The sequence below is a fragment of the Rhinatrema bivittatum genome, chromosome 11 (genome assembly GCF_901001135.1).
Source record: "Rhinatrema bivittatum chromosome 11, aRhiBiv1.1, whole genome shotgun sequence".
Lineage (NCBI taxonomy): Eukaryota > Metazoa > Chordata > Amphibia > Gymnophiona > Rhinatrematidae > Rhinatrema > Rhinatrema bivittatum.
Window position 1 is genome coordinate 94908404 of NC_042625.1, and position 16923 is coordinate 94925326.

At 44.0% G+C, this 16923-nt stretch overlaps 1 protein-coding gene across 2 annotated transcripts in view; it reads right to left on the bottom strand.

Annotated features, from left to right (window-relative positions):
• Positions 1-16923, bottom strand: part of SH3D21 (SH3 domain containing 21) — a 52056-nt gene that overhangs the window by 19934 nt on the left and 15199 nt on the right. For both annotated transcript variants that reach the window (XM_029571129.1, XM_029571128.1), the window contains exons 4-10: positions 13252-13364; positions 12562-12652; positions 12148-12239; positions 11534-11573; positions 9409-9503; positions 8620-8715; positions 7761-7806 (exon numbers count right to left, since the gene is read on the bottom strand). In XM_029571129.1, coding sequence (XP_029426989.1) covers positions 7761-7806; positions 8620-8715; positions 9409-9503; positions 11534-11573; positions 12148-12239; positions 12562-12652; positions 13252-13364 — 573 coding nt within the window. The remainder of the gene's footprint in view (positions 1-7760; positions 7807-8619; positions 8716-9408; positions 9504-11533; positions 11574-12147; positions 12240-12561; positions 12653-13251; positions 13365-16923) is intronic.

The window sequence follows — 16923 nt, forward strand, 5'->3', positions numbered from 1 at the left end:
CCATGCTGGGTGAGATCAAGGTTCATCGAGTCCAGCATCCTGGCCAACAGCAGCCAATCCAGGTCACAAGTATCCTGCAGATCCCAAAATGTAGAACTTTTTCTTCTTGCTCACGCCCAGTGATAAGCCCTGGCTTAGTGGCTTTCCCAAGTCTGCCTGGGTAATAATATTTTATGGATTTTTTTCTGCAGGAACTTGTCCAAACCTCTTGTAAACTCTGCTATGCTCGTTGCCTGCCTCAGCCACATCCTCTGGCAACAGATGCCGATATCGCTCATCACATCCTGAAGAATGTGGCACTTAGGGATGTGCAGTCAATTTTAAATGAAAGGGAAATCACAAAGACATTTGGGTCACTTTGTGACATTTTCCCACCCAAATCAACCTAATAAATAACTAAAATTTTTACTTTCATTTTTACATTTTACTGTGCACTAAAACACAGCAATCAAACCTAAAATGACCAAAATAGTAAACAAAACAGAAAACCATGATGAACAATTTTTTCCAAATGGCGCTCATTGCCAGGGGTTCACATGCTGGCAATATAGTAAAGCTAAATGGAAGCTGGTTTAATATGTGTTTGAAATGCCTTGGTGAAAGGAAGCCCATAGCACAGAGAATATAGAAAACAATACATTTTTGGCTAAATAAGGGAAGCTGGCAGCTCATTTTACAGTGCATGTTATAATTAATTCACTGTTCAGAAGGAAATTACCTAGTCATGCAGAGAAAGAGTGAGGGTTAGATGATTTTACAGTGCGATATCTTTAACCAAAGTTTTCTCTACTCACAAAACAGATGTTTTAATTGAGAAATCCATGGCTGGATAGAAAAGATTTTCAGCTTTTATGGTGTAGGTCTATTTCATAACCCCAGGGAACTGGCCTAAGGAGTCTGGCAGAACTGCGCCTTAGACCTGTGGCTTCACATCTTTAGCCACAATGTCCTTTCTCCCCACATAGGGAGGATCAGCTCAGCCTGACCTTTCAAGGTTTATTATAGACTGGAATGAAATAATCTCCTAGACCTCTTCACCAGTATCACATAAGTATTTGGGCCTCTGGGGCAGAAAATCCAAATGTTTAAGCACAATAGTACAATAAATTCCCTTCCAGGGGAATCACTGGTTCGTCCTGAAAGCCAATAACCTCCTGTTTGTGTCCATGATGATCTCATCTATGGAGGGCTAGAATTATTGTAGCTGCAGCTTGGAAAACAACAGTGCACATAATCAGTTGACCAGGTCTGTCATAAACCTTTGTCTTCCTGTGAGAGTCTGGGAAAAGCAAAGTAGTGGGTCATTAGAAGAAGGCAGGAGGGGGATGGTCCTGTGTACTGCCACGCAGAAGGTTCCTGGTTCGATCTCCAAATACTTGGTTTGCTACAGATGGGGAGAGAGCTGTGGTCATTGCTTAAGGGTCAGACCCAGTGGCTGGGTTTAGGGTCCATGATTGCAGGGTTCCTGTCCAGGTTCATGGCTCACAGCCCAGGGCAGTTGCTGCAATGACCAGACCAGATACATTGGTTGGGGGAATGGGAAGAGGGAGTGAATATAATATAGAGCACAAAATCTCATGGCATCAGGATCCTACCCTGGTTCCAACTGAGCTGGAAAGCAGGAGGAATCTGACAGGTCACAAAAAAATAAATGGGGCAGAGTGGTTAGTACTTCCGCTGTCGGCAGCACTTTCTTAAGTTGCCCAAGCTCTCAGCAAAGATCTGTAGCCTTTATGCCCTCCCCACCTCTGACGGAAGTTTTTGTTTTGTAAGAATGAGCTTTGTGCACTGAAGGCAGTGAGGGGAGCACAGTTTCTCCTGGGTAAAGATGCTCATGCAATAGGGAAGTCTTGGTCAGAAATTACAGATCCAAGTCCTAGCTCTCTAAGGAAAGGAAGATTAAGGAACTGCAAGCGGTGGTTTAAGCATCATTCACAGACCTGGGATGTGAGTTATTAGAAGGGATGGCCAATGTTAAAGGCGCACAGAGAGAAAGGAGTGGTGGCCTGGGAGATTCACCCACTGACACTCCTTGTGACTTTGAGCAATTCACTTTATCTCCCATTGCCTCAGGTGAGTATTTAGATTGTAAGCTCTTTGGGGCAGGAAGTTATCATACTTGAATACTTATCACCCTTGTAAAGCTCTGCATATGTCCACTAATACTATAAAAATGTGTATTTATTTAAATAGCCCTTTGCACTGCTGGATGTAATGCAGGAGTCTCCATCTGGGTTTTTGCAAATGAAAAGAGAGGACGAGAGAGATGTGCATTTGGGTTATTCAGTAATTAGCTTCAATGCAGGGGTATGGATGCCTCATGAGCGAGATTCCCTACAGCTCTGGATAGGTGGAAGGCCTAGGGAATGACATAAATGGACAAGGGAACATTATACCATAATGTTCTGGGTTGGAATCTAAAATCCATGCTAGCACAGCATTGTGCTTGGGACCCAGACGGTTACTCTTGCAAGATTATTATCTGAGCTTTGAAGTGCTGCAGGAGGAACTGCCCGTATTCTGCTCTTCATACAGAATCTATTCTTATGAGTAAATATAATTCGAAGATGTACTGCAGCATGGATGTTTGTGAAATACTCATACGTGATCTTGTACATATTATATTTATGTTATGCATACATTAGTTAGCGAAAGGTTAGACAGACGCGAGTCAGGGCTTCCAAAATCCATGCACAAACTAGAATGCCATTTTAATTCAGAAATACAAACTTTTATTTTGCATGGCATGCAAGCTCGATGCACACATGTTCTGTATTTCATGCCAGGGGTTTCCCCAGCCCCTTCTCCCATGCAGCACGCCTATGGTGGCACTGGAAATATTTGCCAGTTCTAGGGACCCGAGGGGTATCACCTCTGAAAGAATCCCTCAGTTCTGCCCCAGCAGCCATGGTCCCTCCCTTCCTGGGATCGTTCATTGGTTCCACGGGGCACACAAGCACAGCCCACCCTAATGGCAGGAGGCAAACTCAAGTCTCTGGGACACAGCACTATGGCCTGAGCTAAATTTGCAGTTTCTGGTCCTTGTAAAACAGGGTTATTGTCCTCTAGTCTGAAAGAATACCTCGGTCAATAGTGAAAATCATTGATGAACCTAACCTGCGTAATAGATTTGTAAAAAAAATAATATTGACATTATAAGACCCCCACTGCAGAAACAGTGCTAGAAAAACAGCGGAGGGGGGGGGTGAAAGGGGGACCAGCAGTTTCCTCTTTCTCCCACTGGGCTTCCAGTTCAATCCGAAATGTTTTTTTCCCTTTTTTTTACTGGGATTATGCTCCCATTAGCCTTCATTCACAACTATCCAGGGCTCCCCCCCCCCCCCCCCTGTCTCTTCTAGGCCAGGGATCACAGTCCATCATCTCCAAGCCCGACCACAAGATTCCCTCCATCCATGGGCTGAAGACACCACTTCTGCAGCATCCCCAGCCTCAAACAACCCCCGAGGATCAATGATAGTATAAGAGACATCTACAGTTATCTATACCTTTCACTGGCTGTCCAGTCCGCAGCATGCATGGGCTCCCAGATCCTCAACTAACAGTGAAGAAAGATAAAGTGAAGGATCCCACAAGCTGGAAAAGGATCCCGCCAGGCAACATCCACAGTCCCAGAGCCCCTCTGACGGACAAACATTCAGCTCACGAAGTGAAGCAAAGCCAGCCTCCTCAGAAATCTGCTCTGAACCCCAGCTCACGTGGTTTGTGACCACCATTTTCTGGGGAGGAAACCAGCAGAAACCAGATGGAAAGGAAATCAGAGAGCACTCAGGGCTGAGAGAGAGGGCACTGTCAGTAACATGCACGAAGCTCAGAACCACAGCATCAGCTACGTCTGCACTGCTAGAATCAGCAAAGCAGCAGTTTCTCTCTCTTTAAGAGTGTGACGGGAATTTTCCTCCAGTAACTGGCAACCAATAATTCAAAGAACATGAAACCCCGAAGAAAATGCAGAAACATCCTACGCTTGGCAAAATCATTTCTATTTCCAAAAATATCTGCCCAGCTTGCAGGTGTTTTTAAAGGAATACATTTATTAGCTGGTATACGCAGTAATAACTCTAAGGGTCTGATGATACCCCAAGCCACCAAAATACCTAGGACAAGGACTATAGCAGTAGATAGCGCAAACCATGTTGTGTTAGTATCGACTCAACATATGGAGAGTACTCCTGCATTTGTCTTTAGTATCTGATGGGACTCATGTTGAAAATCTACAGAAGTTCAGGTAAAGGACACAAAACTTCAATCCTAAGAAGAAGAGGCAGAGAGGTTCTCCAAACGTAGGCAGGAGATGCAGAACTTCCTGTCATAAACAATCCAGTATGAAAAGGGAATCAGAAACCCTCCCTCAGCAAGCAGAGGACAGGCACCGGGAGGCCCGAGTCCTGCGGAAAATCCCAAGTGAAAGACCCTCAGGGGATTTCCTGCAGACTTCTAAACTGGCTTTGTACACCTCAGCTGACGTCTATGTTAAAAACTTCAAGAAATATGTGTAATCCCATGCAATCAGCTGAGGCCAGTTAAGGTTCCTCTTTTACTGATTTTATCAATGTGCTTGCAAAGTAATAAACAGGATACAGTCATCTCCGAGTGTCGCAGATGAAATTAACACTTTAAATATGATCCAGAAACACTGATAACAAGCTTTCAATCAATCAGCAATCAAATATCTCAATATCTGTTAGATTTATGTTTAATTCTTGTAACTAATACCTATGCATAAGCTTACAATTTGTCTACATTTTTAATGGTCAATTTAACCAGTAAGCACTCAATTATTTCTACAGAAGGTCCAGCTTTAGCTCCTAATAAATATACATTTAATTAAACCCCAGTATGCAATAGCCGTTCGTCATCTCTGGTTCTGTGGCCCTTAGCAGTTTTTGGCAGCCATTTTGTCCTCATTCTACAACGCAGTTTCAGATCTTTAAGACAGGAGTCAGCATAACTAACAAGGGGATCCAAGCCTGGATTCCAGAAATTTATGACAGTCCCAAGGAGCAGTCCAGACTGCTTCAATAAAGGGCAATTTTAAAATGATTTTACCTGGGAAACTTCTCAGTTGAAAGCTTCCCTCTCCTTTTGCGTGTAACAGTACCCGCACAGTTTTACTCATCCTGCCAAGGGGTGGGGCCAGAGATGGGGGAAGGTGGATCCAGCATTGTCTTGAAATTGCCATGCATGATTTATAATGCAGACTTTGCTGTCCAACTGGTGCAGAGCCAAGGGTTGCTCACATGCCCGCAGCACCAGCTGAACCCAAACCTTCAAAGGGAAACTACCCATGGGGCCTGCAAGCTATCCCTGGGGTTTAAAAAGTTACCTCCTAACACAGAAAGTCATGAGAGTGACAGTGGTAGTGGAAGGTGTATCTGACTTTATACAATGTACTACAAGCCACTGCTTCACAACATAACACGGGTAATTTTCAAAACCATCTCCATGGGTAAAGAGCTATTTATATTTTTGACTGGGTAACCAAGGAATTGGATCAAGGAAGAGCACTCAATGTCATCTACTTGGATTTCAGCAAAGCTTTTGATACAGTCCCGCACAGGAGACTGGTGAATAAAATGAGAAGCTTAGGAGTGAGTGCCGAGGTGGTGGCCTGGATTGCAAACTGGTTGACGGACAGAAGACAATGTGTTTTGGTAAATGGAACTTACTCTGAAGAGAGAACGGTGTTAAGTGGTGTACCGCAAGGATCGGTGTTGGGACCGGTCCTGTTCAATATCTTTGTGAGCGACATTGCGGATGGGATAGAAGGTAAAATTTGTCTTTTTGCGGACGACACTAAGATCTGCAACAGAGTGGTCATGCCGGAAGGAGTGGAGAGAATGAGACGGGATTTAAGGAAGCTGGAAGAGTGGTCAAAGATATATCAGCTGAGATTCAATGCCAAGAAGTGCAGAGTCATGCATATGGGGAGTGGAAATCTGAATGAACTGTATTCAATGGGGGGAGGGGGGGGGAAGGTTGATGTGCACGGAGCAGGAGAGAGACCTTGGAGTGATAGTGTCTAATGATCTGAAGTCGGCAAAACAATGTGACAAGGCGATAGCTAAAGCCAGAAGAATGCTGGGCTGCATAGAGAGAGGAATATCGAGTAAGAAAAGGGAAGTGATTATCCCCTTGTACAGGGCCTTGGTGAGGCCTCACCTGGAGTACTGTGTTCAGTTCTGGAGACCGTATCTCCAAAGATACGGTCCAGAGAAGGGCGACCAGAAAGGTGGATGGTCTTCATCAAATGACTTATGACGAGAGATTGAAGAATCTAAATATGTACACCCTAGAGGAAAGGAGGAGCAGAGGTGATATGATACAGACTTTCAGATTCTTGAAAAGTTTTAATGATCCAAAGACAACGACAAACCTTTTCCGTCAGAAAAAATTCAGCAGAACCAGGGGTCATGATTTGAAACTCCAGGGAGGAAGACTCAGAACCAATGTCAGGAAGTATTTCTTCATGGAGAGGGTGGTGGATGCCTGGAATGCCCCTTCTGGAGGAAGTGGTGAAGACCAGAACTGTGAAGAACTTCAAAGGGGCGTGGGATAAACACTGTGGATCCATAAAGACTAGAGGACGTGAATGAAGAGTGGGTGGCTCGCGGGAATGACGGCTACTGCCTGGAGATAATACCCTTATTCAATAAACATATACACGGTTAATGCGACTCCAACATTGCTCTAAGCTTCAACGGCAAGAGGAAATGTGGAAAAAAGAATCTGCGTTCACAAAAAAGCAGGGAGTAGCTTGCTTGTTACGGCGGTTACTACCCCAAACCAAATAAGCCTGATACTTCACTTTCAATACATATCCAGCATAGCTCTCTGCTTCAACGGCAGGGGAGAAAGACTGATACTTCACGCATATCCAGCATACCTCTCTGCTGATACTTCACGCATATCCAACATAGCTCTCTGCTTTAATGGCAGGGGGAATGAAGAAAAGTGGATCTATATACAGACTACAACCAACAAGGACTGAATTACATAGTCTGGGTAAGCGGATAGGCACGGGTGTAGCTTGTTTATTGCGGCGGTTACTACCCCTGACTAATTAAGCTAGATATTCACTTAGATGCAGTTCCAACACTGCTCTCTGCGTTAATGGTGGGGGTGGAAGGGAAATAGAACCAAAAGGTTACTAAGAGCCAAGACTAACAGAAGTATGAGAAAAAAAATTCAAAGCTTGCTGGGCAGACTGGATGGGCCGTTTGGTCTTCTTCTGCCGTCATTTCTATGTTTCTATGTTTCTATATGCATAAATCAGGCATCTGGAAACCACCCTCCCTCTGTGCTGCTGGAAATCCATGCATTGTTCCAAGACGTACTTGTGTTTTCTCCTTGAAAATTAGTGCCAAATCTAAGTCCCATTGCAGACAATTAGAAAGCTGCCCCATCCCTCCAAGAAATGTAATGGCAAGTGATGAGGGCTCCAGTGATCTCCCCAACACATTGGACTTTCCTTCTTACTAGCAATAATGTGAACTTTTGATGGAATCACAACAGTACAGTTCTCAGTCCCATGAACTTTATCCTTCACTGGCAGCCATGGCAATCATCATCTACATGAGAGGCCAGGGAACAAGCAGCTGCCTTCAAAACTTCTGAACTGGAGCTCTAAGAGCTGCATCGTTCTTTGAAAACGTGCATATAGTCATCATAACTCTTACCCTGAATCCAGGAATACACCCCACAGTTTCATGGCTCGTAATCTCCCCACTGCTTTTGCTTACCTTGACCTTTGATAGCTAATGTCCGAGCAGGAGGCTTATCTGTCTTCTGCAAACATAAAAATATTATCAACATTAATTCAGCTTGTATCCTTGTTAAGCAGTATATGGCTATTGAAGTTCATTTGCTGACCACAGGGCAGAATACTGAAACGTAACAGGCTGCAGTCTATGAATGACCTAAGTCTGTTTTGCTTTCTGTTCCTGTAAATATCCGAGGCCTCGTGGAGAGAAACGGGTATCACTGCAATTCAAGTTACAGATCAGTGTTCTCTAACTGGGCCTTAGTAAACCCAAGTGATTACACAATTATTGGCTGGGGTGACATAGTCTTCAGCAAAGAACTGTACAGTGGTCACTCCCGTTGGCTGGTTTGGGTCTTCCAGAAGAACAAATTATCTCTTGCATTGAAATTAATTCTGTCAATTCATTTTCTCTGCCCCAGAGGACTTTTTTGCACATAATGGTTGGCCATTTTCCCAGTCAACTTATTTTGTCTTCATTGTGTCCATGAGATGTGATGTCTCTCCCAGCTAAGCATGCTGGGTACATAATTTAGTCCTCTCACAGTTCCCTTACATGCCCCTGTTATTACCAATGGTGTTGCAGTATGTGAGATTCCCTGCTAATGTGTTTGATTCCTGATATATTTATTTTATTTATTTAATAGATGTGATATACTGCCTAATTTCAACAATCCTGTGATACAATGTCTGTTGCAAAGAGGGCTGGTTTGTTACAACCATGCTGTGTTAAAGAGGGCTCATGCCAACCGTCCTAAGGCCTGACCTTCCAGTTAACAGAGAACTGGTGTATTACTGCTATTAAAGTGTTGGTTGCCATTAGGACACAGTAACAATACCTGAGATTTGGGGGGCAGTAGGATGACGAAATTATCAGGAAACAGGCCAGTCTTCCCGTCCAACTCCCCTTCCCACCAGCCCTCATCTTCTGTTTCCTGCAGAAGGAAATAAATATTGGATGCCATTATCTCATCTCATCTCACCCGTTAGTCTGATGTCCCACAACAGCAGCCATGGGCCACAATCAAGTTCCTGCAGCCCACAAAACAAATTCACTCAAAGGGGGGGGGGGGTCGATATTTAAAAGATTTATGCAGTTAAAAATTGACTTGTAAAGTGCATAAATCTAACTGACTAGAAATCCCCTCTGCCTTCTCCCCCCAGTCTGCACAGATCCAGTGAGACAAATAAAGAGGTGGGGTCAGACTTACATTTATCCTCCTACCTGCTGCTGCGCAAATAGCTGACTCAGATCTAAGCACACAAGACTTTCTGGCCACATTTAACCAGATATTCAGCCTAGGCTTTGGCTAGTTTTCACTTGCAATTAAGCAGCCAAGCTTCACTGCTCAGCGGCTCTTTGAAAACAGACTCTAAGGAGTTCAGAGAAGAAGAAATGCACCTTGTCAAAAGTGTGTTGGCTGGGTAAGATGCCCACTAGCGAGTACTGCAAGAACAAACTTATTGCACATGGAAAAGTTCAATGCATTCTCACTAGAACTCAGGACAATCTCAATGCAGGGCAACCATCTGTGAAAGGTTGCCCACTATCAGCTCTGCAGGCATCTGCCCCAACCCATGTCATAAACAGCACAGAAAGATTCAGCACTGCTTCACTAAACTCTTACCTTCTGCAGTATTAAAACAACGTCTCCTTTTTTCAGCGCCAGTTCATCTTGGAGTGCAGTTTCATAATTGAACATTACTTTGCAGTACTCTTTGCCTGAAACGTCAGAGGGAAGCATGTGATAAGGCATGCTGCCGATGCGAAGCTAAGTGCAGTGTTACTATTAATATTTATTTATCATTTATTGGTTTATTAGTCACCTGGTGCCAGGCTCAAGGCGACATGCAAAACATATACATCCATGATAAACTCAAAGTATGCATATAAAAAAAATAAAAATAACTCAACAAACAAACTTAATGATAAACAACAGCACACTGCTGATACAAACCAGGGGGACAAGCCAGTGCAAGCACATCAACATCCTCACAAAAATGCTTGCTTAAAGACATAAGTCTTAAGCAAGGACTTCAAAGTCTTAGCACAGGTAGTGAGGCAGAGAATTCCAGAAACATGGAACAGCCACAGAAGGGAATCTTTCCAGGTTTCTGCCCGGTGCACCATCACAATACTAAACAAGGATCTTAATTACGGAGCATAGCATTGGCCCATGGGAGAGAATCAAGACTAAGAACTTTGTCAACCAGCATCACCATCCTATTAAGCCAGAACAGACTAGCAAGGACCAGGATGATATGTTCTCTAATTCCCCATCCCAAATTCAAATGGGTGGCAATGTTCTGAAGTACCTGCAATGCCCGCAAAGCATATTCAGGAAGTCCAATATATCAGGAGTTACAGTAACCAAGAAGCAGCATAACAAAAGCCTGAACCACTGAACAAAAGTCCAAAGGATTTAAAAGGGATTTCAGCACATGCAACATGCGACCCTGATCTGATGCTGGAAAGTCAAATTCAAGTCTATCAAAATGCCAAAACTCTTTACATATGGAGCTACCGACAGAGGAGTATTTTCAATCAATAGGGCTAGAGGTTCTATGAGTAAGCACAAGAACCTCGGTTTTTTCTAGGTTCAGGACTAGTTTGTTGTGGGTCAGCCAGCATTTAATAGCTGAGATACAGATTGACTCACACGCAACTGTATCAGTCCAGGATGACCTCATGGAGATGAGAAACTGGACGTTGTCTGCGCACAGTCTGTATCCAGTACATAGGGACAGAAAACAACTTGCAGACAGGTGATAAATAAATATTGAGTAGAAGAACTGAAAAGGACACCCCTGGGACACTGCAGAACAAATCTGATATTTTTAATCCTGACCTGGTGAGATCTTCTGGTCAAATATGATTTGAACCAATCTAGCACCGTTCTGGAGATCCTACACTCTGTCAAGAGAAAGAGGAGTGCCTGGCGATGAAGGGAATCTGAGAACATAGTGATCCCCTCATCAAGTCCCCTACGCTGAGAGAAAAAGGGTCTCTACTCCAGGATTTCCCAAAGCCATAACTGGTCCAGGATCTCATTACTCTTAACAAACTCATTTAATTCCTAAATAAAACAGTGTTTCAGTGACTTTTGCCATGAAAGGTAGAGAAGAAATCAGGCAACAGTTCACCAGTGCAAGCGGATTTAGATTTACTTATTCTGACCCATGAACTCTTGGGATGTCCGAGAAAGCCAACACCACATTTATGCCTGGATCTTCTAGCTCTTTTCAACTTTGACCCTGCTGAAAGTGACGTCACCCTTATAAGACTGAGGTCATTTTCAATAGTGTGTGGGTTCCAGACCCATGCTCCATCTTCTCCCCAAATTTGGACATAATCAGTGCATTTTTGTGGCTGTTGTATCATTTCTTCACAGATATTGACTTATCAAGTCACTATAACACTTTCAGCCCTGGCTGAAAGCTACGAATTAAAAACCATCTCTCTTCCCCTACTCCCTTCTGTTTTTTCAAAGAGATTTTATCATCATGCTATTTCCATACCTGAATCTTCAGTTAATCAGAGATCATTTCAAGGATTTATATCCAGAAGGGCATGGATTCAGAAAAAGCATTAACACAGGCAGACAGAGAGACAACAAGCACAGAGCTGACGCATTTTTCCCATAGACTCAGAATGGGAGAAAAGCCTTGGTAATCCAGGTTCACAGTCTGAGCTGTAGAAAGCTTACAGCAGGAAGAGGAGGCGACACGTTACATTGTTGCGTTGGATGTTACCTTTCTGATTGTTTGCACTTGCTTTCTCTTTAGACTTTGGCTGTGAAGAGGAAACACATAGTAACATAATAAATAATGGCTGGCCCATCATTTCTGCCTAGATTAAGACTCTCTCTCTCTCTGGTTTTCTACCACTTGGGTGGATCAGCACACAAATTCTCATTGCCTAAACCAACACCAGCTCCCTTCCACCACCCTCCACAAGTGTCCCAACTATATCCCTTTCTTTCATACCTTCTACCTGTTTCCCCTTCACTAGCCTGCTCCGTGCCTGCCCCAGACAGGACGGCAGTGTGAAACAGGCAACAAGGCAATGATCTGATGGGAGGGCGGGGGCCAGAGTAACATTTCACTGTTGTGCCAGGATAATGACCCTACAATGAAAGGTCTTTGGGAATTTGGTTATAAAGATTGAATTTGGCAATCTGTCATGGTTCAGTGATACATTAGCAAATTCATTTTAAGCACCGGAAAGTGACATCAGATGCACTGAGCAGACACACATGACATACGAATGCACATGGTTACATTGATACATGCTGAAGCTTAGTCACTGCTGGGCAAGGCCATGTATTTCTGCCTTGAGATGTGTTCTCTACTGACCCTGCTTGTACCTTTTCAGCTTCCTTTATGATAAATGTTGTATCTCCCAGTTTGGGTCTCTGTTTGCCTGCCCAGTTGCTTACATCGAGCTCAGGTACCGTTTCTGGATGGGGCACACAATAAAAGACAAATTTCATGAATATTTCTAGCATTACTTGCTGCTAAAATCTTCCCACGCTAGACACAACTGGGTCTGAGGGTTATCCATTCATGGCTCACCCCCCAGCAGGAGAGGGATAGAGAAAGATATATCTCGGACACAGTCTTGACTGGCCCCCAACAGCAGCATCTTTCAGACATGGTCAGGAGCTCTGTAATAGAGCCTCTCTTCAGCCAATATTACTGGCCTCATCTACTTCAGTGGATTAAACCCCTTTCTTTCTCCGAATGCTTCTAGAGAGAAAACGCATTCAGTAACTTTTTACCAGGAGGGATCGCAGGCAGTTCTTCCACAAAGTTGGAGGGGAAAGCGCCAATCTGAACCCCCTTCTTCCCCAACCACCAGCCATCTTCAATCTGCAGCAGAACACAAAAGAGGCAATGACAATGCTCTGGAACTGGTAGATATGTGAATTTGAACATAACACCCTGCCAAGCAATCTGAGACCAAATCAATTGTCATTCTAAGTTTATCAAAGCCATGGGCCCTCTTGCCCTGCTCATGGATAGGACCCTCTCTTCCCTGACTTTGTGAAATGAGAGGTTTAAGGAACTTCCATTGTATGGCATAAGAGCCCAAGCGCTGTAATCATCTTCTTTCACTAATGACATGGGCCAGTCTTCTACCAATGGCTTACAGGTGTCTGTCCCTGCACCCCACCCTTCTCCTCTCTGGGCCACCACTGTTCCCTCTAAGCTGCATGCATGTATGCACGTGCATACAGGTCATGAACCCTGTGCATGCAGCAAACACAAGAAATCCTGATATTATTTGCATTATACTGGCTCGGCGTGCACAAATTTGAACTTTGCTTATAAAAAGTTGCACAAAAAGAGCATTTGTGTACATGTAATTTTTAAAAAATTTGAGGGATCATTGTGGCCACCATCCCTTCTCTAGCTCCCTTCTTTCTGGGCTCTGGACACACAGATTTCACCGGTAGTGCCTTCCTCACCTCATGAAGCACCTCAACAGTATCTCCAGCAAGCAGCTCCAGCTCATCCGGCTTCTCCGGGTTATACGGGAAACTTGCTTTGCACCATCGCTGCTGCTTCTTTGCTGCCTGAACTGAAGTTGGGAGGAAAAAAATCTTTTATCTTATGAAGGATTTGTTCAGGGAAGGTTTATAAGATTGTCAACGGCAGGAATCCTGCACAGATTCAGTATTTAATTAGCTACTGTTCTTTAAAAGCTATCTGTGAAGGACTAGAAAGGCAAACAGCAGAAATGGTAGAAATGATTAGGATTGCTTCAAAGAGGCACAGAGTAAATGTGTTCCATGTTACTGACTATGTTTTTAGCTCATGTCCCAATGTGGTATTATGCTTGCAAATACTAGGATGGACAAATGTAAGCCGTTAGGGAAAAGGACTTGAATAGAAATTGTAAGCGGGTGATTAAGGCCAGTGCATGCTGCACTCGTGTTGTGAAGCCGGATGTAGGTGACAAATTCTAGCACTGCACGTGCTTTCTGCGGAAGCTTCCAGGTCGAAAGAAGCTTGTAATGCAGGGAAAGGAAAGCTTAAGAAGCAAAGACAAGGGCTAGGAAGAAACTCTGTGGTAAGAGCAGGGCAGGGGAGGCAAAGCCAGTTCCATGGAAAATTAGCCAACAAGACCTTTTCAACTCATAGCTTTATAATGGAAATTACAAACTCACAAATTACAATATGTTTTACAATTGTTACTTATGAAGTAAACACATTAGCTACAGATCCAGCTCAGGCTTGCTGAACTGGATTGAAAAGATAACTCTGGAGTGGCAGGGAAGGGCTCTGTTTGGGTTTTGGAGGCAACCAAAGCAGTTCCTTGTTTTAAGATCAGTGTGAGCTCGGGGATGGGAACTCTCAGGTCGATTCAATAAAGTGCACCCAGGCTAGCGCCCAGGTTAGTCAGCAGTTGGACACGTGTTTTGGACATGCTAGACTAACACCTGATGTAATAAGGGGATTAGCGCGTTCAAAACGCGCGTCCAAACAAGCGTGAAGCTGATAGCGCTCATCACACGTAAATGGCGTGTAGATGAGGCTATTAGCTATTACCCCTGATGCAAAAAATCATCGAGCACCTAATGTGCTCTTTTTAATACTGAAAATTTAATGCCAGCCCCAGAGCTGGCGTAAAGTCTTGCTGTGCATCAAGGATTCGACTAAAAAGAAAAAAAAATACTGCTTTTCTGTGGTTCCTCCTACTTAGTATCATCACAATGCTAAGCTCCACTCCTTGCGATGACTAAAAATTATTCAAAAATGAAAGGCTTGATGGAAAAAAATTGGGGAGGGGGGTGTGTGCACAATATACACACTGCTGCCCGTGTATATTGTGTGTGCATATTGTGGCGGTAAATTATTGGTGGTGGGATAAGCGGACGCTCGTATCGATCATCCGTTTTCCTAACCCACGCACAGCCGCGTCTCCTGATCGCCCGATGCTTTTGAGCGCTAGGGACGCACAATTTATCCCTAGCGCATCCTTTTTAGCGTGGCAGCTCATTCGAATATTGCACTGCGCGCCCAGTTTGGATGCATGGTTTTACGCGTGCGATATTGCATCGGCCCCTCTGTATGTGGGACAGCAGTGGGGAGGAGCAGCTTTAGGCGTCTGCCCTCGGTAAGACATTTTTTGTAATGATGCTCCTGAGCCTATAGGTCTATGACCTTGAGTGCTGGAAGGTCTCTGTTCAAGCACCAGCCAGAACCTGCTATTGTTCTCCAGCTGCCGACCACAGAAACATTGCTGGAGTTGAACTTAGATGTCCTGAGTAGCAGCCCTGCCCTTGGGAAAGGTGTCCTAGCGTTGTTAATGTCTGTGGAGCTTGATGTTTATTGGGATTCTCCTTCTCACACTTCCTAGCTCTCAGTACAGAGATTTCTCTTTCAGCCCTGAGGTGTTTGTGCAGCCACCCACCCAAATATGTTCACAGAGCAGCAGGAACAGTAACATTTCTAAACAGTTTACTCTGGCGCTCTGCCAAGCCCTGTTTGCTTTCCCAGAGCTCTGCAATCCAGGAAGTCCCCAAATGCGTATTCCCTGCCGGCGGCTGGCCAGAGATGGTGGAATTAGATTTGTGCATCTTTAGGTAACTGTTTGCATGCTGAACTTTGCTTTCCTGGGTTTACAAGTATAATTGGTGCTATAAAAGAGAGAACCAGTCAGTTGTTGTTCTCCACAGGAGCCTTCAGATCTGCAGCTCTTTCACCCAACCCAACATAGCAATCCCTTTCTAGATACAAGAGTCAGGAACATTACCCCAGGGTCAGGGCATCCCAAACCAGGACTGCTAGAAAATGGGGAGGATAGGTCAGTGGATCTCTTTTACCTGGAAAACAGCTAATCATTTACACAAGCATATTGGTGCGATTATTAGCTGAGCATGCATAATACAAGATCTTATGGGCAGAGGTTGGCCAATCTCAGGAGTCCCGAAAGTTGAGATCTTCAAACAGTTCATTATTAGCCTTTCAGAAGGAATGATCTCCACCCAACCTCCGTGTTGACTGGATTTCTTTTAACTAATTTTCTGTTTTGGCAGACTGGTGCTCCTCTTCTCTCGCTGACATAGGGGTGTTTCCATCCAATTTAGAACAGTTTTATAAGTCCTGGTCTTTGGTCAACTACTATATATTATTGGAATAGCGTTTAGGGCTACTGAAAAACCAAATCTGGGTACTACAATTAATAAAGATTGCAGCTGCTAGGCTACTACTTACTGGTACCAAGTACTGGGAGCATAGCTCCTCAATCCTGCAGGATTTGCATGTTGTGTAATAGGTAAACTTCTTCATTTGGAGAATTCTTGCTCACTACATATAATCCAATAAATACTTTGAGATCAACTGAATTGAATCGGTTAGTTGCTCAGGCTTCTTGGGAATGTAAGCTCCAGCAGACTGGTGCCAGAGCATTTTCATATAGAGTGCCAGCCTCTGCTACTTGATTTTAACATCCTTAGAAAAAGGGTAAAGGCGTTGCATTTTATTCAGGCATATAAGTAGCTTTTGTCAGTTATATGCTACTATGCAAATTTAGCTTTTATGCAGTCACATTGAGATGTTTTACATTTTTATATGATGTTTGTATTTTATTATTTCTGTATGTACAGTATGAACACAGTGTAATCTGCTCTGAAGAATAATTTGGAGGCGGCAGAATATAAAAATGTTTAAGTCAATCAATCCAGGATTTCATCTTTCGGTCTCCATGCAGGAGCTTAAATCCCGTCGCACCAGCAGAATCTGACGCTGGGCCACAGGAGAGAGCCCCAGTCCTCTATTCCATGGAAAGCCATTAGAGGATTGCTCCACGATTAGTGGCAGGTTTGTTTCTTGGAAAGGGTCTTAAATTCGTTCTTCTTTAGCCCAGTACAGGAGAAAGCCCCTGGGGGGGGGGGGGGGGGAGGGAGGGGAATACGGCTTCTGTTTCCCTGGCATTTTTGTTCCTTGGCTGCTGCTACTCCACATTTGCTGATCTGTGGAATAAACTCTCTCAGTCCTGATGTACCAAAGGGTTCATCCCATGTTATGCCTACATCTCCCTGCCTTGTGCATTGGCTTGGGAAGTGATGCACACATTTTAGAATTAAATTGCAACATGCTGAGTGCTTGTAGAAAAAGACCGGAGGTAAACTAAG